General features: G+C 43.7%; 1 protein-coding gene across 1 annotated transcript in view; it reads left to right on the top strand.

Annotated features, from left to right (window-relative positions):
* The first annotated feature begins 379 nt into the window (after window positions 1–379).
* OSTN (osteocrin) overlaps window positions 380–13,317 on the top strand; it is a 50,800-nt gene continuing 37,862 nt past the window's right edge. Inside the window, exon 1 of the mRNA XM_048315084.1 lies at window positions 380–500. Within this exon, the coding sequence (XP_048171041.1) occupies window positions 474–500 (27 nt within the window). The 5' untranslated portion in view covers window positions 380–473. The remainder of the gene's footprint in view (window positions 501–13,317) is intronic.

Below are 13,317 nucleotides of genomic sequence, written 5' to 3'. Positions count from 1 at the left end.
TGAAATATCTGGAAATGGAGCTGCAGTGCACAGTAGTAAGGCTCTGGAAATTATTTGAGTGCAGGCTGGCAGTGTTTGGGCAGTTCTGTAGGTCTGAGCAAGCAACTTGGACTGCAAGAGCAAACAGCCTCCCATGTTCTTTGTCACAAAGTGCCTGGGAAACTCTTACCAGAACACCCTCTGCCATGTCAGTGAGTGCTGCCCTGCATCCCCTCTTCCCTCGCGGTGCCTTTGAAGGTGCTACAGACCATTTGGCAGGAGAACCAGGAGATACTGCAGGAATGCCCCAGGGGCTGTCCTGCCAGCCTAGGGATATAAGGGACAACAGAGCCACCGAGATCAGAGCTGGCCTGAGCTGCTGAGTTCTCCAAGGCTACAGTTACAGGACAATTACCCTGGAACCTGGCAACTCAGCATCGTACTTGGATAGTCTGCTGGGCTTCCTGCACACCTGTGTATTCTCACTGAGCATCATGAAAGCATTTTGGCAAGCACCACAGGTAAAAGTTCCCTTCTGTTACTAATATTCTTTTTCCTGCATTTTAATTTAATTTCCCCTATCATTTCTTCTTTTTCCACTGCACATTTCCCCTTGAAAGCTAAGATTGCACGAACGGATGGATTTTCTTTCTCCCCAAGTGCATGTAGCCTTTTTTGCTATTTGAAGAAATGAACATTTGGGTTGAAGTGCACCTGCAATTCCCATTAATGTAGCAGAGTGAAACCAACCCACTGGTGGAAGGAAAGAAGCTCTCAACTCCCTTTCTCTGACAACAGATCTCGTGAGGAAAAGAAAAAGCCCCAGAAGATGGCAAGGAAATCTGCTTTCTATGCCTGGGCAGTACTTGGGATGTATGGCTGCTGATGGAGCCTGCATGTCCAAATCCTCCTCAGGTGGTTGAGCCTCGGCTTGCCATCAGGAGCTTTGCTCTGGAGATGAATGGAGTGCAAACCCCCAAAATTCTTTCTGGGATATTTAACTTGTACTGGTATCACCCATAGATATGTGACCCAGATGGATGAGCTAAAAACTTCTGCAAATTAAATTGTGTACATTGAAGCTGCATAGGTTGGAGGAAAAGGAAAAATGAGGGGATGGAGTGAGGGGAAGAAAGTGCTTTCTTGAATTAATTCTGGTGCTGAGTGGTAGAAGGTTAGCAAGCAACTTGTGCTGTGGTTGTTTATGTCCTGATCAGCCATGTAGGGAATTTTATATCTTACCCTACAATTGCATTTTAGAATTTCTGTATGAATAGAAATATGTTGCATACCGGTGAAGAAGTCTAAAACAGAGGGGAGGCACACAAAGAGGAACAGTGGTAATTTTGCTGCTTAATAGTGCAATGCTGAGGTGTAATTCTGGTCCCCCATTCCAGTAAAATGAGTTAAATTGCCGCAGAATCTGTGCATGAAGAGCAAGTGGAAAATAAAAGTTTTAAACAGTTTAAGTCCAGTGTTCCAGTCAAATTATTCTTAGCAAAGTGAGTCAAGTTATTTATTAAGAATATGGTTTGTGAGGAAATAACTCCTCTGTTTTGTCCTCATCTATCTGTTCTTTCCCAATATACTTGTTATTTGCCAAATAATTTGGACAAGCACAGATGTAGCGTGCTTCTGCTTTTGTTCGTGTGAGCCGATCCTCGTTTGATGTTTGTGGCATATGCAGATGATGGAGTATTTTCCTCCTTTCTGAAAGGAGTGACTGAAGCACTGTGGAACTGGGGCACTGCTGGTAAGGCTCACAGAAGAACAATTTAATTTGGATGAAGAATAAGACAAAGTGTCCAAATAAGACCATGGTTTCCAAGTGTTTTGCATACTGTGTCCTGTTAAAGGATCAAGTCCCGACAAGTTACTGGGGACAGCAGGGGTGGAGGAAGGATGTCCATACTGTGCTATGCAATGCATATCTAGGCTTTGCCTTCCAGTAAGGCTTTCCCTCCCTGCTCTCTTAGCAAGATTGTGAAAATCCACCTGGTTTTTAGGCATCTTGCTGGCTCAGGTTACTAAAGATAAAACCAGTGTATAGGACAAGTTTTCTCTTATCCAAAAGGTGGATCTATTTTGCTTCGGGTACTGCAGGAGCTGACTCATGAGGAAAAGACTAAAGAGTTCAGAAAGGAGATGGTGCAGAACTGATTACAAAGTGGCCGAAGAGAGTCTTTTGCAAGAGTTGCAGGAAATGGGAATTTTCCAACTCCCCAGCTATGCTGTGTGATGTCTTGTTCTGAGAGCATGAAGGCTGCATGTGTCCCTTCAGTCCCTGGCAAGGTAGCTCATGTTAATGAGATTCTATGGAGGAGCTCATCTGCAGCCACAGTTTGTCCCAAATAATTGTGTGATTTCTACTTATTGGGATCTGTAATGTCCTCCTCCTGCTTTAGCCACTCCCCTCAGATCTTTGCTGCTGACAATGCCTCAAGATTATTACATAAAATGGCTTTGTTCTCAACCCTTCTCCATGGTGGGGGCCTGTGGGATCCAAAATACTCTTCCAGCTCCCCTTTCTGTGGGGAGCTGGTAGAGAGTGCTGCCTCTTTGCCAGCAGGAGCAGATCAACATCTTTCACATCCACACCCCATAGCTTTTCCAAAGGATGGGTCTTGATGCTTTGTGCTGGCACATCAGCTGGGGATTGAGTTCAGGATAGCATTGCACCTCTCCATGGTGGGCAGCAGCCTCAAGAACCAGCTGCTGCAGCACTTTCCCTCCTCTGAGCAGAATTCCTGTCATACTTGCAAGATAGTCTTCACTGTGTCAGGGAACCAGAGGATTTTACTTTGATGTAGGACGGGTAGGTAGGAAGATATTGCACCAACACAATTGTGAGTGATAGATATGATGCACATTCATGTCGTTTGAATTTCAGCATCTCAGCAGTTCAGCTGAAAATAGGCAGAAGGAGCAGGGGAGGCTGCAGCATGGGAAGGAAAAAATGCAGAACAGAATTTCAGCCTGCAAGATAGTTGGATCCAAACTGTGTTTGTTCTTTTCTTTTTCTTTCTTTAGAATAGGAAATGAATCCCAGATTCCAAACTGTGTTCCTCAAACAAATCAGGAGTAGCTGTTAAAGCCAAAAGGGTGCAAACAGGAGCAAACCTGGGCCTTCAACATTCAATGGGAATTGTGGCTATGGAGTGTAGTCTGTTAAAGGCAGGATTCCTGGTGTCTCAAATTGCTGCTCACTGTTGCATTGGCTCTCAGTTGCAGGGACTGATGTAGCAGTGCAGTCTGGGTCTGCCACTTCTAGATCTGGGCATTTGCAGACCCCAGCGAGCCAGAAAGCAGGATCTGAAAGGAAAACGGGGGAAAAAAATTGAGAACAAAATCACATAGTCCAGCTGGCAAATATTCCCAGGCCACAATTGTCTTTGGCACCCCTCCACCCCCCAAGGTCTCCAATGGTTCTCAGGCCTCCACCACAAGAAAATCAGGGGTTTAAAACTACAGTAATTAAAGAAAATCTTGATGTCATTTGGGTTTGGGAGTATTTGGACATGAGTGTTGTGTGGTCATGTTTGCACATGTGCACCCTGCTTTGTTGAAGCCTGAGCTGTTCAATGACTGAAAATCTCCTGGGGGAGAGGGAGGATGTTCCCATCTGTTCTCACTCTGAGAATCTAGAAATGGGGGGGATGATAAGGCACTTTTTGTGGAAGAACTTTTAAGGTGACAATTCCCTCAGCTTGATTTTTGCCAGCCCCACCCTGCTGACCCACAGGGCCTTGGTTCCTTTGCAGAGGTGAATAAAGCATGTGCTCTACTCATGGCATGGTGACACAGTCAGTTGGATCCAGGTGAAGTTGCTTGTGGTTCTCTCAAATGTATACAGGAGCAGAAAGGTAGTGGGGAGAGTTCTGTTTGTACATAACATCTGGAGCAGACCCAGGCAATGTGCTGACTGACGCCTCACCTGTGAAAGCAGGAGACAGCATGTTCGCCAGGATCGTTCATCGGGTCTAGCCAAGACACTCTCGGCTGCAGTAGGGATCCATTCCCCTTTCTGTCCTGCTGGCATCCCTTACAGGTGAAGCAGTTTTGTCCTTGACATCTTTTTTTTATTCTGGAATGGCTGGGGCAAGCAGTGACACTGGATTTGCCCTCATTTTGGGGTTCCATGGCCAAAGTGGTGGTGGTGTTTACCAATGTATATGCTGGAATGAAATAGCTGAGTTTTCATTGGGAAGGTGTAGAGCCTTTTGCAGCTAATCCCTGATTGACCCATCAGTGTTTCTGTACTGACAGAGTGAAGGCCCTGGGGAAGAGGTGAGTTGTATGAAATATGGGGTCCCTCTTTCTTTCCTCTGTTGCAGGTGTTATGTAGATGGGACCAGATCTCCACTTCTTTCATCCTGTGCTTGTATGAACTTTAAGACTTTCTTGCTGCTTTTTTTTTCCCCCAAGGATATCAGTAAGAGTAGTCACCTGCTGATAGTTTAAAACAGTCTTAAAGCATGTAATTGCTGTCAAAAGCCAAAGTAAAGCCAGAAGATGAGAGAGGGGATAACTGGGTGCAGCACTGTCTCTCCCATGGTACAGATGGGCATGAGCCACTGCCTCCTGTGGCTGTGGGGAGCTGCCAGGCTAGTGGAGCAGACCTCTGGAAGAACCAGATCAGCCTCTGCTGCTGCTGCTAATGGTTTCAAGCAACTGTTCTCTCTGTGGAAGTGCCATAAATGTGGAAGAATAATTTTACCATTAAAAATACTAAAATCTTCCGTATGGAAGAAAGGGTTGACATTTTTTTTGGTTTTTAATTGCTATTTATTTTTCTCATTGTGCCCTAAATACACATAGCACCATCCAGCTGGCTGAACCACAGAGCAGAATGAAATATCTGCCCCATCTATAAAGGAACTAACCTATAAAGTGCAGATGACAGACAAATTTCAGATCTTTGCTCTGTTCACATATATGTAAGTTTTACCATTGGCTTCAATCAGGTCAGAACCAGGAATTGGCTTACATGAAAGGAGAGTTAGCCAAATGAGCACAAGCACATGAGTCAGAAGTTTTGGGTTGATTTGTGATGTTCCCACTGATTCCTTCACTGCTTTCAGCCTCAGTTTCCCCTATTTTTCAGAGCATAATAGGCTATCTTGCCTAATTACTAATTTAATTAGAATAACAAAACTCACTTTGCATCTACTACTGGTTTGTAAAAAGCTTTTGAAACGCTACAGGAGGTGGAATTTGGTTGGCATAAAACCTGTTTGCATCATAAGGATTATCATCTCTGTCATGAATCTGGTTCTCTCTGCTTATTTCCTACAGTTGTGTCTACAAAAAGACCATGGCATCATTTATGCTGCAGATGTTCAGGTACAAAGAAGCCGCAGTCACTACTTGTGATGCCTTGATGTGGCCACCTAAAAAGAGAGGCTAGACAAGAATAAGAGAACAAAAGTAGGTATTCATTTGAAAGGCCTTCAAAGGTCCACTTTGGGAGTGTAAAGCCTATAAGGGGCTCCACCCAAGATGGACCCTGGGTCATGGGTTCTTCACACTTTTTAAGTTTGGTCTGTTTGCACATCAGGGTTAATTCTCCAATTCTAACTTCAGTTAACAATGTAATTACCCCACGTTTTCCCCCCCTCTTCAAAGGCTTTTAGTTTACACATTTTGTGGCCTGGGACAATCAAGGTGTCCTTGAAGAGCAAACCTAGAGAGGCTTGCTATGTCTAACCAGCATGAGAGAACAGTAGTTAACAGGCCACATGAAACTTCAGAGTTACACACTAAGCAGTACAGGATTTGAAAAATGTAAAACCTAAGGCATCACTTGGAGTGTCTGATTTTCTAGAAAACGGATGAGAGCAAGGAGCTTTCCATTTCCCCCACAGATTGTAGGTTGGTTTTGAGAGGTGTCCAGCTACAGCTGCTCTGCAGCCGCAGCTCCAGGTGAGATGAGGTCACCTCTGCAGGGCTGTTGCTGTGGTTAGCACAGGCACCACTGTGGCCATCTGAGGACTGAAATCCATATGCATGGCTTCCTAGAGAAAGCAAAGTGGCAGAAGCCACTCGGTGGATATAACTTGGTGTTGTTGTTGGCTGATTTCAGCTTCTCTCTCAGATGCCATCTTTGTACTTAGTGGATGGTTTATCTGAGTGTATTGCTGTGGTTAGAGTGCAGTGCACAGGACAGCAGAGTTTGTGTTAATAGGGCAGTACCTTAGTAATTGTTGTCCCTTGACTCAAGCACAGGATCTCTACTACTGAGAAACATTTTTTCCTGGACTCCAGAGGCTTTGTGTCACACTTCAAAAGCTTTATTTTCCTACTTTTTTTAGCTTTATTATTCAAGATCCTCAGGTCTCCTGCCAGGCTTAGATTATCTTTTTTTTTATATTTGTTTGGCTTCCCATTTAAACTATCCATTCATCCAGTTTCCATAAAACCCCTAATAACTATTTTAAAGTTTCTGTTCTTGGCTCTTTCCAAACCTGTAAATGCTGGTTTGAAAACCCAAGCTGAGTTCTGTGCAAATAATCCTCTCTACCATCTCTTTTCCTCTGGTTATAAGAGGGTCCTTCAGTGTTTTGCTTTCCAACACTTGTTAGCTATCAGTGGTCCTCATGCCTCTTGTTTGCAGGGAAAAAAAGTAAATGTAGCAGACGATCAACCTGACAGAGGAAATACGATGGTTGTGATAAAACCAGAAAATAGCAGCAGTTAAAGTAGATAAAACACTCCAAAGGTGCCTTTTCTTTCTGCCTCAGTGCAATCCCACATTCATCATGTGCGAGCCCCTGAGTGAGGAGACAATTCTGCTTTCCAACAGCTCTCAGATTTTGTGTGGCAAACACGAACCAAGCCCACCCCTGTGCACTGAGTGCTGCTCATGCATGGAGAAAGCCCTGAGAGACTCCTGACCTGCCCCCAGAGATCTGTCTTCAGTCTTGTGTTGGGTGGATGTGGTGAGAGCAGAAAGCACTGGCATGTCCAGGGGCTGACCTGTGCTGCTGTGCAGCTTGAGACACTGTGTGGAGGGAGAAGCAGTGGAGAAGTTCCAGCAGCATATCAGTGCCTTGGGGAGACATGGGAGGTTTTTTGGATGAGAAGTCATCCCTGTTATCTTTTTCCTGAGATTAAGACTTGGCATTGATAGCGAAGATGATGTCTGCTTATTATGGGAATGTTTTGTTCTTGTCAAAGAGCAGAGCCTTTCCTGCAAAGCTCATCCCTTGGAGATTTCTTGCTACACTTGTACCAGTGATGGTATGAGTTAAATCAGGGTGCAGAGAGCTGGCATGGATTTCACAACAAGTCTGTCAGGAGAAGATTAGAATCAGGCTTTTCCCTTTTCTTTGTGTTGTGTTGGCTCTTTGCACTCTGAATGTGCTGGGATGCTGGCTCCTGATGGCAGTGGAATTGCCTTTACAGAGTCATTTAGGCTGGAAAAGTCCTCAGAGATAACAGGGTCCAATCTTCGATCAAACACCACCTTGTCAACTAAACCACAGCACTTAGTGCCATGTCCAGTCATTTCTTGAACACTTCCAGGAGTGGTGACTCCACCACCTCTCTGGGCAGTCCATTCCAATGTTTAACAGCCCCGTCCATGAAGAAATTCCACCTGCTTGTGCAGCCATGGACACTAGATTTATTGCAGCTGAGCAGAGGCAGCTCTTCACTCACCAAGTGCCTGAAGTGAGGCGGATCCTCACATCCATTTCAGGCCCTTCACAGATGCTCAGACTAACTGGTGTCACAAGCAGGAGGCCAGACCTGGAGCTATGGAACTCAATGGAAAGAAATCCATATGTCTTCAGAAGCTTTGGATCTGCACCAGCCGTAAAAGAAAATCTTCCAATACAATTTTTCTGTGTAGAGACCAAGTGGGGCCTCTGGCCAATATCTGAAAAACCAGGGCCTAAAATTAGACCCCTAAAATACCAAGAGCAGCGAGTGGTTCCAACTGATACCAAGTTAGGAAAAAGGGCCTGAAATAAACAGATTCCTCAGTAACCAAGATCCTGTTTTTGAGACAAGTGTTCATTCTCACAAGTCAAAACAGCAAGAAACCAAAAAGAAAAAAATGATGAAAACATCAAATCAAATCCCAGCAAACCAATGATATTCTCAGCCAAAGCAAGTCTTACTAGAATGTTTTCCAAAATTCCTCAGGGAGTACCAGTGAGCCATGAAGAGGATATTGCTATTTTTTAAAGTATTAAATTGGGGGTCTTTTGGAACACATTTGGTTTATGTGACAAATCTGTTCTTCTGTTAGGTCCTGTATCTGCTCTATGATTCTCTTGTCCCTTGTGAAATTTCTTCCTTTTCCAGGCCTATGCTATTATTTATATTTTAACCTTTTTTTCTTGTTGCCTTCATGACTTTGTGATGGTCGGTGTGATAATTTGTCTCTTTTGGCAAGTAAAGTGAGGAAGCACTCAGCTTCTCTTTGTCAAGAGAATAAGGTTCATGTCCAGGGACCATCTTTCTTTGAGAGCTGTGTGTAGACATTGTTCAGTGCAACCCTGTTCCCTGGCTAAAACTGCTGGGAGTATGGAAATATGAACATCAGAAAACACTAACAGGAATGACAGCAATCCTGAGAATAGCTCTGATTTCTTTAGAAATAGCACTTGAATCTGCTTTTCAGCCCTCTTCTATGTTTGTAGTTTTGTTCCTTTCTGCATATGATGGAAGTGGCCATAGTACTGCATTAATATCATCTTTATGTCTCAATTAGGAATATCTGTTTTGTCACTTCAGGATGAATGACTAAGCAATAAGGTATAGGAAGCCTTACAAGATGATTAGTGCTCTCTCTCTCTCTCTTTTTTATTAATTTTATACATAATTGTTACTGTGGCTAGAGCACCTAGCATATATTTATTGTTGTACTTCATTTGTTGTATTGTCCCAGAACCCTGCTTGTCAGACAAGATCTCATGGTATGGTTGCACAAGCAGAAGACAGCTTCTGGTCCAGGAAATGAGGCCTGACTCTGCACAAAGGGAGGGAGGACTCACACCAGCCTAATTCATGCAGTTCCCCAGCGTGAGTGTATGGAAAAGTGCAGGCTGCTTTGTGCATCAGCCTATTTTTTGGTGTGTATCTGGGGAGAAATTAGGAGAGTGAGAGTGGTTCCTGACTTAGTCCTCAGGTCTTTAAAAAATATACAGATTTGTAAAGAAGTGACATCTAAGAAGGTGCCCATGAAATCCACATGTGAGGAAGCATGTTAAGGGCACCCTGAAAAAAGCAGCAAAGAAAGAAAGATGTCTCTGTGGCTGTTCAGTCCTAGAAATACAAAGTCTCCTCAGCTCTGCACAACCTTTCCCTGTTGTTTCTTTCAATTCTGATCATGTGAGTTCCCATTGGGTACCAGACTAGCAAACTGCCCTGGCAGCTGCCGATGGGGCAGATGAGACAGAGCAAAAACAGGATTCAAGTACTCCCAGGGCAGCAGAACTGCTGTACAAAGCCAAGAGAGAGTCTGATCATCCTCATGAAATGCAGCAGGAGCTTTCTTTTTTGACAAGGTGTCTGAACAAGGGCTGGGTTTCTCTTGACACTGCAGTCCCTGGTGTTGTGTATCCTCTCTCTGTAACTGGGGAATTCCCCGGTTCCTGTAACTGGGGAAAGGAAAGAGGCTGAAGCTTCCAGAAGCCCTACTGGCAACTTGCTTTGTAGTCTAATGAAGAGGGAAGTGGTGAGAAACTAGAGAGACTGGCACTGCTGCAAAACCCTGGATAGACACTGGCATAGAAAAAGGGCCTATTGCAAGGCTCCACATTGTAGAGCCTTTTCCATTTGAAGTTCAAGTGCAGACACAGTGGCAATAGTGACTTATTCTGTTCAGTGTCAGTTTATGATGGAACATAAATGTAGTATTAAAAGTATATATTAGGTTTAAGTGCAGCTCAAAATGTCAGTGGATTACTCTGTGGTCTTTCAACAGCAGGGTTCTTATAAAATCACAGCCCTTCAGCTTCTGGAGTACAACACAGAGAATGCTGACACTTCTCTGGTAGTGTAAGTTATATTTTTGCTGTACAGGTCTGGCAGAGTTCTTGAAAATTTCAGTGATAACCAGACAAAAAACCTCAATCTTAAGCAAACCTGAACTCTGCCTAGAAAGGAATCCTGATATTACCTGTGTTTGGAGCTTCCTACCTCTAATTCTAACAGAATGTTTTAATGACTGAAAGTATGTTTTGCATGTGTGTGTGAATGATAGGAGGTGTTAATTCCTCTGTTCCATTCCATTCAAAAAGCACACTGTGGCTGTTTGACTAAGGAGGTATTCCTACTTCAAAGATCAGTATTAACCAGTACCTCTGCCCAGCCTTGAGGCTCAAATTCCCTTCTTTTTCTGCTTCCTAATATCTCTGCAATTTCTACCATCTATATCTTCTCTCTCAGCTGGTAGAAGCTCTCTTTCTCCAAAAAAACCAACAGCCCTCTGATGTTGCTGGTCAAGTCTAGAGCAGTTTACAATCGTTTTTGATTGTATTAACTCTTCTGTGTTATGTACTGTCTCCTGCACTTTTTTCTTCCATCTGCTTCCAAAAAGGGTAAGAGTTTTTCACAGTGTGGATTTGTTACCTGCCTCTCTCCCATTCCCCATCTATTCCCCCATCCCTGAAGGTTTTTCCTTCCATCCATGGGCCATCTGAAGTCAAAGATTCCATGATTCCATGACAAACCTTCTCTTGGATCAGACTCTTCATGGATAAGGAAGGAACACTGAAAACTAGAAACTAAAACTTTGTTCTTCTGTTGCAGGTGGCTGGAAAATGAGCTCTTTCTTGCCATCTGATTGTAAAAAGGCAAATGTGCAAGTAGTATAAGTCACCCACTTATTGGCTCTGATGTGAGATTGGTATTGCAGCTGCACAAAGTAGATTTCTTACGGTTTCCTTGGATTTCTATCAAGAAAACTGCTGGATTATCTCCAGTATGTGTACATATTAGAAGTGGATGTCTCTGCTTTAGCCTAACACAAGTTAACTGATGATGGCTTAGCAAAATGTAAACATCTGTGGAGATCAGCTGGGGGTCTGATGGTCTGATACTCTAGGAGTCTATAAAGTCTTCAGAAGTTTCTTTCAACCTTCTGTGATGTACAAGCAATTCTTATTGACTTCCAAGCAGATGCTATGGCAAGGTTTCCATAGGCACAACTTGTTGAGTTTGTTTGGTTCTTTCTTTTCATGGCATGTGAAAATTAAATACAGTAAGAGCTGGGTTAAATTTTTCAAATCTTAAAGCTGGTAAGTGTGAAAATAAGTTTGTTTTCACTGAGGAAGGGGAGGAATATTTTAAATCATTGCAGAACACTTCTGAGAAAGTTATCAAAGTTATTATACTACAAAAAATCCTGTTAGCCTTTATAATGATAGGGATATTTGCCTGCCACAGCAGATTGCAACTTTAAGCTCCAATTAGTGTTTTCCCTTGAATTGCTTTAAGCATTCCTTCATTCTTGAACTCATTCTGTCAGGCTTTACTTTTATATCAATCCCCTCTGTATACCAAAATTTCAGCATTTCTTTCTTTAGCATCAGTTAAACATCTTGTAGTGCATCACGGGGGGAGTGCCAGTGACTTGAAGGATTTGTGCCAGCTAAGACATATAATAAGAGTGCACAACAGGAAATGCTACAATCAGCTTAATGTACAGTTACGTTAACTTGACTGTGCCCAGATCCTTTGACTGAGGATTTATGAGAATAATGAGAATTTCATTTAATTAATTGAGGTATTAAATGGCAGGGTTTTTCTGTTCTGTTTATGCAGTTTCTTGACATGGTAAGGCTGTGGCCTGTTTTGGGACTACGGTGGGTGGCTTAGCTTCTCATTGGCATTTTGCTCTTCTGCATCTCTCATGCAAGCAAAATTGGCTTGTCACCTTCAGTTTTCTGCCCAAGAAATAAAATTTATGCTGTCCATTCAAGTCATTGTCCTTTAGTAGAGGCACAGGAGCATGTTCTGCCCTGCGAGGAATATTCCTGTGAAGTACAGAAGCATAGGTGTGAAATATTAGGGCACAAACAAGCCCAGAACTGGATGACCCCACACGAATGCCGTGGTCTAGGGCCTGCCAGCTGAATACATGGCAAAGAGGGTACACAGAGCAATTAATTTCTCACCTAAGGGTGGGATAGCAAACTACCCCCACCTGCACATCTGCTGAGCCAGCTCCTTTTCCAAAAGCCAGTGTGCTCACGTTACACAGTGTTCAAAAGTCCTCGCTGTTCCCAGAATAGTTCCTTAGCTTGTTTGTCCAGTGAGGGGCACAAGGGAAAGCAATTACTGCTGCAAAGGTGGAAAATGGAGGTAACGGCTCAGTCTGATCACCACCCCACCATGGAGAAAGCTGCATCTCTCCTAACCACAGAGGAGGTGTTTAGTGCTCAGGCTCAAGGCAAATATTTCCTCTTCACTCAGCAGCAGTTAGACAGGATGTGCCAAAGCCAGCCAGGTCATGTGGCATGAGGAAAATGATCTGCATGGAACTGTCATCAGCAGCAAGAGTCCCAGAGCTTAGACTTAGCTCTTCTCATGGTGCTAAAACGTGACAGCCACATTACACAGATGCAGAGATTAAAGTTAAACAGACCTGAGTGCAGAGCTAGTGGCTGGTCTTACATTTAACTCTTTGAAGATGACAAATGATACTTCACCCTTCTAACTAAAGTCTAGAAGACACCAACCAGGGATCCCTTCCAGGGACAAGTGGGCTGGTGCAGAGGATCCCTTAGCAGCCCTGATGGATGAGGTTCTGCTGCAGCTGCACTGAGCCACTAAGTCAGTGCAAAGAGGGGCAGCTTTCCAATACCCACTTTCTCTTGGGATTAGTCCCTGCTCCTGTGGAATCAGGGACCAGGCTGGGTTTTATGCCTACCAAAGTCTTTGCCTCCAGCTGATAGAAGGGAGATAAACCAGGCCAGCCTGATCTCGTTCAGATCAGATTTGCCTCAGTCAAAGTTGCTGTATTGATTCCCACGGCGTTGACCCCTCTTTGCACTGAGGTCAGGATGCTGAATGCTGGATTTATGTCATGAACATGAACAGCAATTGTTTTCCTCCAACTGCTTGCCTTTGTAAAGCATTACCTGGTTTGAGGAGGGGCAAGAAGGGTTTCTTAGAAGACATATGCTTTAGCCTGAAAGTGTTCTAACAAGATGGATGAATGTGTGGATGGCTCCCTCATGCTACAGTTGAACAGTGATCAAACTCTTACCCAGATCTAATGGTGGGGATCTTGTGTATCACTGGAATTGCTTTGCTTCAACTGATGTAGTTGAGCTGGTTTTGGCTAAGGTATTGTTAATTTTCTTCACAGTAGCTGGTGTGGGG

This window comes from Corvus hawaiiensis, chromosome 10 (assembly GCF_020740725.1).
Source record: "Corvus hawaiiensis isolate bCorHaw1 chromosome 10, bCorHaw1.pri.cur, whole genome shotgun sequence".
Taxonomy (NCBI): Eukaryota; Metazoa; Chordata; class Aves; order Passeriformes; family Corvidae; genus Corvus; species Corvus hawaiiensis.
The sequence above is the reverse complement of the archived record's forward strand: the minus strand, read 5'-3'. Positions and strand labels throughout refer to the sequence as shown.